At 38.4% G+C, this 13725-nt stretch overlaps 1 protein-coding gene across 2 annotated transcripts in view; it reads left to right on the forward strand.

The window, feature by feature from the left end:
• Positions 1 to 9035, forward strand: part of PHKB (phosphorylase kinase, beta) — a 70557-nt gene extending 61522 nt beyond the window's left edge. For both annotated transcript variants that reach the window (XM_010136638.1, XM_010136637.1), the window contains exons 27-32: positions 1 to 82; positions 2530 to 2664; positions 4559 to 4688; positions 5080 to 5187; positions 6497 to 6637; positions 8898 to 9035. In XM_010136638.1, the coding sequence (XP_010134940.1) occupies positions 1 to 82; positions 2530 to 2664; positions 4559 to 4688; positions 5080 to 5187; positions 6497 to 6637; positions 8898 to 9035 (734 nt within the window). The remainder of the gene's footprint in view (positions 83 to 2529; positions 2665 to 4558; positions 4689 to 5079; positions 5188 to 6496; positions 6638 to 8897) is intronic.
• Positions 9036 to 13725: the final 4690 nt, after the last annotated feature.

The following is a 13725-nucleotide window of genomic DNA, read 5'->3' on the forward strand; positions in this document are numbered from 1 at the left end:
AGCAGGAACTTGTCATACATATTGGCTGGATCATCTCAAATTCACCCGAACGTTTCAGTGGCATGCTGAAGATCCGGATCGGGTCAGCATTGTTTTCTTACTACTAGTATTGTGGGGGAACATACATACTTCAAGAGAGATTGTTGCTATAATGCAAAAACCATTTATGTAAGACGATGCTGCAAAATTTGTATACTTCAATTTTACATTTCTAGGAAGCCTGCTTTAGATTAGTCTGCCAAAACCAGCTGCACAACTAATCTCATATTTGCCAGTCAACAGCATGAAGTGGAAGAGAGGCATCCTTGTAGCAGCCCATTCAAAGATTTTCTACAGCTAATACAGTGAACTGTGGGATTTTTCATAGCTTGATCCCAGTCCTGTCTTGTCTTCAAAAAAACCTCCAAACACCACCAGCAGCTGAACAGTATCCCTGTTACAGGCACACACGCTTCTTGACTTCAGCTGCATAGTTGCCCAATTCTGTACTAAATAGGTTAGGCTAAGCTATACATAGCTTAGGAACCACAAACTTAAATCAAGTTTAAAAAAATCCTACTAGCTTGTTCTATTTAGTTCTTTGATAAGGTGACCTACAAATAGTCTATGCTGAAGTATTGTCATATTCCATGGTATCTGCATTTACTTTGCTATCTACAGAAATTAATTAATTTTTTCACATTTAGGAGGAGCCAGATGCATTTCAAAAAGCACCTCTTTGAAGAGGTCAGGTGCTACTGACTGAGACTTACAGGCTTAGTGAGCATGCTTTAAAATTAGAACTTCCATCTTCTGTGTCTTTATTATAGATATCAGCACTGCAGGTAGATACCAGCTGTCTTTTTTCTAGCACACAAGATTCGTGCTTCCACTTTAGCAGTACATTCCAGTCATCATAAACTTTTGAAATCACACCTATTACATTTAGCTGCACATGCACCTATCCTTTTGCACTCACATGCCTTTTCTGCACCCTCTACAGATCCATGTTACTCGTCCTGCCTCCCCTTCTTCGTTCTCTGTTACTAAGCATTTTGCAATTTTTTTTTCTTTCTTTCAAGGTTAGTGCTAGAGATTCAATTTCCTTTATTTCAGTGTCATCACCCACTCCAGTGAGCAAAATTAACCTTCTCACTGAAACACCATTCCAGTTTGATAATGATTTGATTTAGTGTCTTGTTATTGATTTGTTTTCAGGGTTTCATGTTGAAATAGATTAAGTTCCTGTCATCCCTATTACTGTAAAAACCTCCAACAGCTGGCTTCTTCCCACCTGTTATCAGTAGAGAGTGCAGCAGGAGGCCCGCTCTTGCCTTTGCTGTGTTTTGTAGGCCACTGCAAAGAGAAAATACCAGCCAGTGACTTCCACACAGATATATGAGAGCCTTCAGTGAAACAAGAACCTATTCCCAAGCCAGTTGTGTTTGTTAATCCTTGTAACAAAAGAAGGACGCTATTCACCTACTAAAATAAAAGCAGAGTGTTCCGGATAAGACAGTACGTCAATGTTGCCTAATATTCTCTTGGATCTCGGACCTTCAATAAGCATTATAGAAATGTCCGAATTCTGTCTAATTACTAAAAGTCCCTCAGAAAAGATTGTGACTTGACTTACATATAAACAAAAACATTCTGTACCTTGTAGGCCAAATACCTAAATGTCTATGGAATGTGGCTGTACTGCTAACGAGGCAACTCTCAAGAATACGCTGCATTTTCTTTGATGTAACTCAGACTTGACCAGGTGTTTTATGATGGATGTTTGAAGAAAAAGTAGTTAAGTCTCTTTTCCCTTTCGAAAGAAAGACCTGCTTGAACTGAAGCAATGGAGATGGTAAAAGACTGAGCTCCATGCTCCGTTATCTTGCTTCAGATGTATCTATATGTTGTTTCATCTTTGATATTTGAGACTGCAGCTCTGTTCTTATATGATGTGCAGAATAAAAATCAGCATTTTCCTTCAATGATTTGCCAAGTTCTGCACCTCTGATACCTAAGGCTGAAAAATCTTCAGTGTCGCCGTATTTTTATTTAATCAATTTGTTTCAAAAGCGAGTAGCAAAGAAAAAAAGTGCACTAGACTGCAAAAAGGAATTTCAAAGGCTCAAACTACAAATAAGCTCTTGAAGTCTTTACATTTTTTTTAAAGTCATCAGCAAAATGCATATACTGTCAGGGCATAATTTTGAGTAGGAATTTGAACATCAAAAGGTAGGTAAATGTTTGTCTTAACAGAGGATGTAGGAGAATATGTATTGTAATTTATTTTCCTTATGAAGAAGTATGCTTCACAGCCCATTTCTTAAAATCTGTGCATTATCCCTTTCAGTTTGTGTCGTACTGGCAACAAACACACGGTCTGAGTAAATTCCACAATACAGTAAGAGTAGTAGAGAATTTGTCTGGTGTTTTATGCATGTCATAAAATATGGCAGGGTCATGTAGAATTCTTCTGAGCTCTTTTATTAGACTGATTTTTCATCTTCGGAAAAGTTGTATTTAATTAATGTATTTCTCCGTTTTCTTCAGCTGGATTATCCATGCTATGAAGCATGAACTGAAAATCCGCGCTGGGGATATGCCAGCCAAGGACTTATACCAGATGTCTCCCAGTGAAGTGAAGCAGCTTCTGCTGGATATTCTTCAGCCACAGCAGCAGGGGAGGTACTGAGATGTGTGGGTTTGTGACACTTGTTCTCCTTCAAAATAGGCTGTTCAAGTAATTTTCATTTCTGAACTACTTTGTATACATCTGAAATCGGCAGGCATCTGCAATTAGCGATATCCTTGTGTAAGGAAAGGTAGCAAAAATGCACTTCCTCGTTCTTTCACCTGTGTCCAGGTTCTACAATCGTTTCTTTTATATTGCTTCTTCTCTTTTCAGCTTTATCTTTGTGGAAGTCTTACTCTCGAGTAGTAATCGCCATACTTTGGCAGTCATGTGAAGCATTACATTCTCTGTGGGGAAAGGAGCCAAAAATTACTCAATACCATCTACTTAACTAACTTGTAAGAACAGTTTGTCAGCTGTTCGGTGCCTGCTTTCTTCTAGCTTATTTCATGAATTCAGAACAGATGTTCTCTAGCATTCTCAGGAGACAGCAGTGCTGCCTAAAACTCTTGGCTTGTAATCTTGTCTCCATGCTGTCACTAGCTGCCCAAAAGCACATTCATTGTGATACACAGTATGCAAGACAAATGTTAAAATTACAGTATTTCCACTTAACTATATTCATAAGAGTCAGAAGTTCTTCCTGTAGGTTTTACTTCTAGTTAAGTTAAACTTAAAAATGTGTAATAATAGTGTGTTAACTTCCTGTGCTACAAATATCCAAATATTTAGGTGTAAAAACTTTCCACCTTTCCTGAAGTGCTTCCTGAAGTACTTACTCCCTCTTACTAAGGTTATAAAAGACTGATTGTGACCTGAGAAGACATGGAACTTCTTTAAAAAATTAACAACCTTTTGCTGTAATATTAAACTAAGACATGAAAGCAGTAGTTGCTTTTCATCAGAACTTTGCTTCCTAGGGGAGCTCTCGCTACTATCCTACCATATAAAAATAGATTTTCTACTTAAAATTTAAAACCAGCTAAGGACAGTAACTGTTCTGTCAAATATGTGCAGTGCTACTATCAAAAAGTTTATTCTGTAGGGGGCATCCACCAATTAAAATCATACCCATTGGCTGCCACTTCTTAAAGTTCCCTTGCTGGCGTCCCAGACATTTTGACTAAAGCCCCTTTGCTGTAGTAATACTGAGAAGGACCAGTGCAAAAAAGGTTGAATTCCAGACTTCATGCTTGCAAGTAAAAAAGAGGTGGGGAAAGCATGCTTCTGAAGATGAACAAAGCTTGTAAGTTATGGAGAATATAGCTCAATTTGTTCTTTAGCTTAACCAAAACCATTCTATCAAATTTTCTGAGTTTACATTCATGTAATGGCCACTCGTTTTTCTCCACACCATCTCAAAAAAACCTACCGTCAGCAGTCCTGTTGAAATGCGTTATTTGAACTTGGTATTTCAGCTAGAATGGCAGGTGCTTCTAATGCATTATCTATTATGTTTTGGTTTTTATAGATGCAGAATTTCATTGAGTTGTATTTATATAATGAATTGTTTTGCCTATTGCAGTATGATAATCCAAATGTTAATACTATAGTTAATACCAGTTTTCTTCAGCATGTATAAATTTGGCTGTCATAGGTACCATACAGTGACTTCTGGTTTATGTGTGTTTTAGTTTACGGTGACTTAAGTTGATTAGACATGATGAATTCAGCCTGCTACTGTACTGCCTTGCATAGAGTTCGCAGTTAGTGCTTTTCCTGCAGTTAGATGAAGCGCAAACGCACACATACAAAAAACATTCTCACCTGTACGTGCTGAGCATCTGGGTTTTGTTTGCTTTGGGGCGTACTTCCCGGAAAGCTCGCGTGAGTGTCAGTAAGAGGTATTTGATGTCACTGCTTAGCGTACTGGCTTCTGTCACAGAATATGACTTCTGCCTCTGTAACAGTTTTTTACTTCAAGTTCTCCATTTTTTTTGTCCACAGAAGCTGGCTAAACAGAAGACAGATAGATGGTTCTCTCAATCGAACGCCTGCTGGATTCTATGATCGGGTGTGGCAGATCTTGGAGAGAACCCCCAATGGTTTAATAGTGGCAGGGAGATTTTTACCACAGGTACCACTGGCAGACATGCTTGGTTATTTCTGCTACCAGACTATTAATGGTGAATTAGTTGATCATTAAGGTCTATTTTATGCTCTAATGTGTTACTTAATATAATTTGGTCCTCTTAAGATTAAAAAAGTATTTTCGAGGTTTCTTTTTGGTCCCGAGTAAAACACGATTAGATTAGAAGTCGGTTATTTCTATTAAAACACATCTATAACAGCATAAGTCTTGAAGAACCTTTCCAAGTCTTGGCCTCTGAAATCTGCTTCCTTTTTGATCCTACAGTGGTCATATGTCTTAGCTGAGTATTATATTTGAAAAGGAAACAGGCTCTGCCTGGGGGTGGTTTCGATTTAATGTAAATAGTCTTTGAGTAAAAGTATTATTTGTTTTTCAGCAACCAACTTTATCGGATATGACGATGTATGAAATGAATTTTTCCCTTCTAGTTGAAGATATGCTGCAAAATATTGACCAGCCAGAATACAGGCAAATTATTGTGGAGGTCTGTGGCCTACAATGAATGAAATTTTATGCTATACAGAAGTGTGTTAAAGCTAAAAAGAAAAAATGTAACTAAGGCTCAACTATTTGAAGAAATGGCATTTTCACTATAAACACTTGCTTCAGTAGTTTCTCCATAATTTTGTATGATTAAACAGGTTCTGGTTAACATGTCAGAACATACCCTTAAGTTCTTGATGTTCTTTCCCCTTTATCAAATAGATGAATATTAATGAGAGTGCCAGTGCAACTGGGTCACAGGAAGTGAAAACTAAGTGGACGACTAATTCCACAGTAGCTTTCCTTCAAGTCTCTAGCCTCTGCCTTTTCCTAACAACTTCCTAGATCTAGGGAAAAACTGCTGTAAAAGTATCAGTTTACCCTGTGCTAGGTTCTTCTTTCCCATTTTCCAGAGGCTGTCTATTAAGTTGCTTTATGCTATTGAATCTACCAACTTCCTGCACCCAACGGTAAGGCAAGAGGCTGTTTAAACACCTTCCCCACCACTGCACGTCATGTATTACTTTTCAAACAGGTCCAGAGCATCTGTACCCTTAGTAACCGACATCTGTGCTGTCAGCAGCATTCATTGTTAGTTTCCCAGCATATGCCTCTGGTGCTTGTGAGTGTTCCTCCTCAGTAAAATCAAATCCATCTCAATAATGACTGTGCTGCTTGCTGGAACATCTCCAAATTTTGCTGAAAGATAACACAATTATCAAAACCCAAGACAGCCAATACAGATTCCTCCTGCCCGTTTGTGGTTATTAAGGCAGGTCAGTCGTCATGTTCATCTTCCTGTTTTAAACCTCTTTCAGATATAATGAATGTAAAGTCTTTTGAACTGAGACTTTTTATTGGTGTCTACTAACTTTGGGTTTTAGGAAGTTTGCCATAGTACAATTATACCCTGTGTGATTATGCCTCAGAACATCAAATGCTGAGGTTCAGTGTTTGCTGCTTTTTCCCCTCTCCAGTGGCTGAGCACCAGCATTTGTGCAGCCGCACAGTGAACTGAATAAACTAGGCAACTTCGCTGGCTCCCAGCGAAGCTAATGTTCATGCCAATCATTTACACACTGCCCTTACCTAGGTAGTCACCAGAAATCGTAACCTTTCATAAAAGCCTGCTTTTTTCAGTGATTCCTTTATCAAAGTCAGAATTCTATTATCTGTGCATGATCACCTGTGCCGTTATTAAATGGCTTTCTACTTCAAAGAAGCATGTACAATTATTAACTGCTTTTATGTAACTTGAGTTTTAAAAGAATCAAATCTAAAGAGTCTTACGGTCTTTTTCTGCCTTCTAGCTCTTGATGGTTATATCTGTTATTTTGGAGAGAAATCCTGAGCTGGAGTTCCAGGACAAAGTAGACTTGGACAAAGTGGTACAAGAAGCATTTGATGACTTTCAGAAAGACAACAGCAGTCCAAAGGGAGCTGAAAAACAAGTGAGTAAAATACTACTGTTTTACAGACTTTACCATTCTCGTTACAGTTGGTTATAATTCTGTGTGGTTCGGAATAACGTGCAACTGGTAGGAGTTCGGAATGGAACACAAATAAGAAATGAGTATCCCCAAGTGCTGCGTAAGTCTGCAAAGAGCCTATAAGCAGAGCTGAAAGTTGTGCACTTGATGGCTGAATTGTAAATTCAGACTGGTATGGTGAGGAGACCATTCACAGTGTTATGTAGCTCTGAAATAAGACTTATTTAAGGGAAAAGAATTAATTAGGGGGGACACTAGAACAAAGAATAGTTAAGAATAACAAAAAGGAAAGAAAAACTAAAGGTCAGCAAGGAAGTGTGAACTTAAGATCTTATGTGCACAGATACTAACAAGAATTTAGTAACCAAAGAACTTATATTGACAATACTAATGAAAGAACCTGAAATGCACAAGTGTTCTTAGCTAATGATTTTTGTGCTGGAGTTGCATTCATGACTTAGCAAGCTTTTGATCTCTAAGGCTTAAACTCCGAGTTAATGAAAATTGATCATTAAGGAGCTGTTAAGATTTAGTTCACTAGGATTTTAGGTTTTATGCTTCAAAGACCTCTAAATATCCTTGCTACAAGTTTTGGTGACTCGAAGCTCTGAAATTCTGTAATAAAGCCAGGTTCGTTGAACTGGTTGAAGGAGGAAATACGAGTCGACTAGTGCAACACGTCCCTGTGCTACTGTGTCATCTTCCTTGCTCTGTCTGGAATTTTATTGTGCACGATATAGTCAGAAATACCCGTGCTAGCTCTGAACATAACATACTGACACGCAACAGCACTTCTTGATGCTGAATTTAGCTCCTTTAAAAGATGAGGGTGGATGTGCTCCTTAAGAATTCTCTCAAAAGTGTCACTTTTTTACCACTAATTATTTTGTCATAAAATTTGAATCCAGCCAGCTATCCCCTTTTAGCAACATATCCCCTTGCACAATACCTTTGTTTTTAAAAGGACACAATTTTCTTGAAATTACAATTTTTTCGGCCTGTCTCTTTTGGAGGGTAAGGACTCCGTGGTTGCAGCCCTGGCAAAATCAGACTTATCATCCACACAAATGGCTGTTAAGTATCCACGCAGTACCCTGAATGTGCTACTGACATACTGTGAGAAGCGGGAAATCCCCAGTGGCTATAAATAGAAAAATCCCCTGCAAAACCCAGTTTTTACTGGTGCAGCCCTAGCCTCCATTGAAGCAATAGATTTTTTTTTTTTTTCCCAAGAATGGTGCCTTTTTGTCTCTTTAAAAGAAATGCCAGTTTATAGTTGTGAGTACTATCTTTAAGATGGTTGTTGTTGGAAATCCCAACTTCTTACATAAAAATTTTTGGAACCTGACGCTCGGGTATTCCCAGGTATATACTGACACCTGTAGCCTATTTAGGATTGCTCTGATTACGTTTTCCTGACAGACACTGCTAAAAGAACTCCGCTTTTATCTGAACTACATGAATCTGATAAACTGACTTGCAAAGATTTTGGACTTTGTTAATTCCCTGTTAACATGTAATAAACATCAAAAGTATTTACTCCAGTAATTTCAAACACTCCCTAAAACTACCAAAGTCTTGTATTTTTCACCACACAATCTCTGCCCTTGATTAAAAAAAAAAAAAGTAACCACTTTCCTGAATTAAAGAGTTAAACCTTTATTGTAGCAGCCAGTATATAATTTGAGAATCAGTAAATGTTCTAATATCACTAACTGTGCAAAGCAGGTGTTCAGTGAAGAACGCCTGTTTTGTGATCTGATTAATTAGTTGGTGTGCTACGTGTGGTGGTGGTTCCTAGATTAAACATTTTCTTTTTCTCCTGAGTAAATCTGTAGTCAGTATCTGTGCATGTACACCAAAAGACAATTGGCTCACAATCCTACTGTGGTAGCACGGTAGGTCACCCCGTAGTAACGACCTAGCTGCAAGTTTTAAGAGATGAGTGTTCTCTGACACCTATTACCTTGAGAAAAATACTAAGAAGGTGGTGTCTGTGCAGGACTGGGAAATTCAGGGAGGAATATACGCCGTGCAGTTTAGTAATCTGTCCTCGGCGTGTTCAGGGAAGCACATGTGGGAGATTTCTGAAAACTGAGCAGATTTATAGCTTTAGAGTCTGAAGAACACATTTGCATTTCTACCATCTTTGTGATGTTCACCTGTGCTTGGCTGCTTTACATAATCGACACGAAGGGAACGCCTCTTTCCTCTCCTGCAGGGTGACATGACTGCCTTCTACAATACTCAGCCAATCGGAACCAAAGGAACCTGCAGCTACCTGAGTAAGGCTGTGATCGCTTTATTGCTGGAAGGGGAGATGAAACAGAGCAGTGATGATCCCTGTACCATTAGCTAAAGCCTGACACACAGCTTAGGAATTGTTGTTTTACTTAGCGTTCTGTGTATTTCTCACACCCATATTAAAATACGATTTTGAAGTGGCTAGTAATGTAAATGCATCCTGTCCTTTGCTGAAAGAAGTGCCATTAAAGACACGAAGTGCCACCTCATCCTTTCCTTTCTCAACTATGCAGCATGAAACCGAGCACATGGAGTTAGTTCTATATTTGAATAGGTTGAATGGAGTTGTATTTATGATCTTCGATTATGCATTTAACATATTTGCTAACTTTGAAATAAATACAATAGGAGATTTTGTCTTTATACCTCTACTTGTCATTACAAACAATTTTATTTTAAATTCTAAATTCAATTTGGAAAATACCATAATTAACATGCATACCAATCTGTGGAAATGTGAAAATTAGATTATTTTTTTATTATTCTGCACACAAATTGGAAGTCAAGGATAAATAGTTGTAGTTCTTTTAAGTTTTTCTGTATCAGTTCAATTGACCGCATACACCTGCAGTTGTTTTTTAATTTACTAGTTGCTAACTTGATATACAGTTTTCATCCTAATAGAGGAACTTTTTATCTCTAGCAATCTATATCGCTGCAGTTTCCAAATTATTGTTTAAACATCTATAAGTTAACAAGATAAATGTATGGTAACAAGATAAAAAAAATCTGTTTAACAGGCAAACAAGCTTTGTTTAAAAATAACATCAGTGAAGAAAAGACTTTGTATTACATAAGGTATCAATGCATTAAAGAAATCAAGATACTTACCTCCTGTATGTATGAAAACACTATATGGTATATGCTTTATTTTGGTGAAAGTAATAAAAAGCAAATGCTTGTAAAAAAAAAAGTCAATAAAAATACTTTATATGCAAGACTCTCTCAACTTAAGTGACAACTTTGATGTGCTACTGGAACCACCTTGAATGGATCATTAAAGTGGCTCTTTTAGCAGCACAAAATATACTAAAGCTTTAGAATGGGTCCTCAGACTTACTGATTGTTATTTCAATTGTGACCAGCTACAACTCAGCTTTCAATAAATCGTTGCTATATTGCTGTTAAAGGGAGATGGCAAAAGTGACGGGGTGAATCTGGGCACAAGAGCAGTATTTGACCACACTTAGGCAGGGGTTGGTTGTCCTGGATTTGCAGAAGTTCCCAAGAACTCAGAGAATCAATCCTCAAACCAAAGTGGCTGAAGGATGTGTTACTGAAGGAGGACACTAAACCATTTTGCTAGGCAGTAGCACTGTTGTTTGCAATTGCCTGTGATTTAAAAGATAACTGCTGTTAATCCTTGAGCTGCAGGTTTGGTCTGTATTGCTTTTCTCTCAAGCAGAATTAATATTCTGGTGGACATTTGAGGGTGTCATTTTTTGTAGAAATTCAGATCTGAGTTTCCTTGATCAAGGAGGCTGAGAGAAAATTTTTTGTACCCTGTGTAAACTATGTGATCTTCCAAAAACCCCTATTAGGTATCAGCTTCCCTGAGCGGAAAACAGTTTTGATGGGGAAGCTTTTGCTCACCTTCCTGCACTGTTGTTTTCCTTGTTACTGGTGAATCTGAGAATAAAAGCTGTGTCTCCATTACTCATGAGATATCAGGTTTAAATAAGAAAAATGAGGGCAAATGGAAAACGAGACGAAATACACTTTTCTCCCTTTATTTTTATACCAGATCTTTTTTAAGATGGGTGTTTGAAAACTGTTCTTTTCTCCTTTGGCTGCCTTTTTAGATGAATTATCCAGCAGTTGCTGCACAGACATTAATCATCAGTTAGTCATAATAATCTCAGCTCTTTCTTGTATTTTAGCAAGCTGCTTGCTGTTCCTGGATAGTCTTGACAGAGCGAGCACAGATTTTTCAGGTTATTCTAGGAAGGATATTTTAATAATTTAATTCAGAACAGTTGTTCTTTCGTATGCGTTATCTGGGTATCTTGAACTTGGTATTTTCTCCAGATTTTGTCAGTGGTGCACTTAATGACCTTGAAAGTATTGGTCTAAACAGATGTCGCTTGTTCACCTCCATTTCGAATGATTCAGGTGTGGACTGGATTTGCCTTTAAAAGAATTTCGCCATTGCTTTGCTGTTCCTTCGACAGCAGTGCACGGCGCGCCGGGAGATGCGGGTTTCAGGTTCGCTCGTGTCTGAGCTGTCTCTGGCAGTACGCTGCTTCCCTCCCTCTTCAGATTCCTTTTAGTGTGCCCTGCTGATTGCAAAGGAAGGGGTTAACTGCTGGAGCCGTACTGCAAGGTAGATAACTTCCTACTTCAGTGACAGACTCAACCATCCTTTTACTGCAAGCTTAATTTATATGGATTTAATTTACAGGCATCTATTCCAAAAAACTGCCTTTTGGAAAGGAAAAAACCTTAAAAGGTCGCTTTACAAAAGTGTCCAGTTTAAATACTTTCGATGCTGAATGCTTTGAACGTGGAGAGAAATGGAAATACATTAAGAACATATTTTATCACAGAGAAACAGAAAGGTACATTTTTCCTGAATTAAATGAAAATGTATTTGTTGTCTTTTTCCTGTTCCATTTATTTCATTTCAGTGAATTTGTAACAAGGTCAGAGGTTTAGCCTGTGCTTTATTAAGCACAGTACATGGCCCTGCCTCGTGGAATTCAAGAATTGTAGAGCCTTCATATGGGAAGTCTAGTAAACATTTTAGTTCTATTTTAATAATAAGGCCAGAACTAAAGTAAGACCTCACATTTAGATTAATTGTGTGGTAAATCATCAGAGAAGGTGAAAAAATTACCTTCACCGAGTGTACTTTGCTTCCTCTATGGGAAAGAGAGGAATCAAATGATGATTTATTTTTTCCCCCTTGGAAAGAGGAAAATTCATGCAGAGACGAGTTTTTTTGTTGCTTCTGAGAAGTAATTGTGCCTTCCTGTAGAAGAACACTTTTGATTGGAATGTTTTATACTAGAAAAAACCATCCTTACCAGAACTTCCTGCTAAGAATCCAAGAAATGTATCTCCAGTGTCCGGCAGCTGTATGTGTAAGCACACCATGGTTTGTTGATGCTTACAGACGCACACCTGGTAAGCTGTTTGCAGTTACAATTGGTTTATGGCCAGTCCTAACAGTGAGTAATATTTATCTCTGCTAAGCTATTTCTTTGTCTTCCTAAATATTATTTGAAATGTTGAAACCACACAAACAGGGGTACCACTCCTTCTTTTCTGGTTCCGTAAAGGCCACTTGTTGTTTTCTGTTCTGAAATATACGGGCACGTTGAGGAGTGAACTTGGGATGAGTGTCTCAGCTTGGTTGTGATGCTTTTGACTTTTGTAGTGCAAATCCCTTTTGCTCTTGTTTATGGCTTTTTATGGGAGGTAGTAAATCTGTCTTTACGTACTTGAAGTGGCAAAATACTCTTGTGACAGGGTAGTCAGATGCAAGGAGGGTCTTGCCCTTCTGCCGTAAGGCAATACCTTAACAGAAGGACTTCTCGTTAGATACGCATGTCACCGCCACCAGGACCGTCACCTTGGGATTGAGAATGAAATTCAGTTCTGGCTGCAGGTAATTACATCCTCACAAGGCAGAACTGTGAGATCATAGATCAGAAGTCAAAACTTGTCAGATACTTTTCCTTCTGTATCGTTCTTGGCTGTTGCAAACACCGAGCAATTGCGCAAATTCAGCTGCATTTATACAATTTCATATAAATCAAATATATTAAAAATCTCAGAAGTTTAGATAATGCCGGGTATTATCACAATCTCAAAACCAGAAAATAGTGTCCTGTTTCTCATCTTACTAAGAACTTTGCTTCACTTGTATGAGACTTTCTCTTTTGTTCCTCCTGTCAAAATACAGGTGTTTTCATGCTTGGCCCCTCGTACCTGTGTGTCCATGATGGAGACATGGCTGTGACTACAGTGTAACATAGCTCTTCCCAGGCTAGCTAGCTTGTGGGTGTGTCTTACTTGTTTGTCCATCTGTCTGTCTGTCTAAGTGTTGAAGCCAGAAACTCACTGTGTGAGCTATGTGAGTGTTTATTCAGCACCCCAGATGAAAGCTAGCTGAGGTAGGCTGGTACTGCAGAGTGGTCACAGAGGGTAGCGGAACACACTCAGCGAAAGACTTCATTTAATCAAGCTCTCATCAGTGGGTTAAGCTCAGACCTTGCTTGTTGTTGTGTACTCCGTAAATAGGGGTGGTAGCTCATGTTCAGGTGGATTGAAGGTTTGGGCCTTTCTTACAGATTCAGTAGTCCCTCTTGTAGAGCAAATGTCAAGTCTCATTGTGGACTTTGTTGCAACAGCTGTGAAACCACAACTTCTTCAGTCCTTGATACAGTCAAGACTGATGTACAAGCCTCTAGCTGGAGAGGTGTTTGTTACAGAGATGCAAATATCAGTTGTTCTTCTATGCATTTTTTCAGTAGGTTTTTATGAAGTTTTTTCTTGTTCCTCCTCTATTTTATGATCTGTTCTTTTTCATTTACTCCTCCTCTACAATTCAGAGGATCTCTCATTCATCAAACATAGATGGTTTTCAATTGCTCCAAGTAACTGTTTCTAAAGCATTCTATACTATGTTGCAAGCTGGTCCAGGGAGACCCCGTTATCCTTGGAAAATGCAAAAGCTTAAAAAGAAACATTAATTTGGCAGGAGTTCTGATTTATTTTTTTCCCGTACTAAATGTCGTCGT

Source organism: Buceros rhinoceros, unplaced genomic scaffold, assembly GCF_000710305.1.
Source record: "Buceros rhinoceros silvestris isolate BGI_N320 unplaced genomic scaffold, ASM71030v1 scaffold1045, whole genome shotgun sequence".
Classification (NCBI taxonomy): domain Eukaryota; kingdom Metazoa; phylum Chordata; class Aves; order Bucerotiformes; family Bucerotidae; genus Buceros; species Buceros rhinoceros.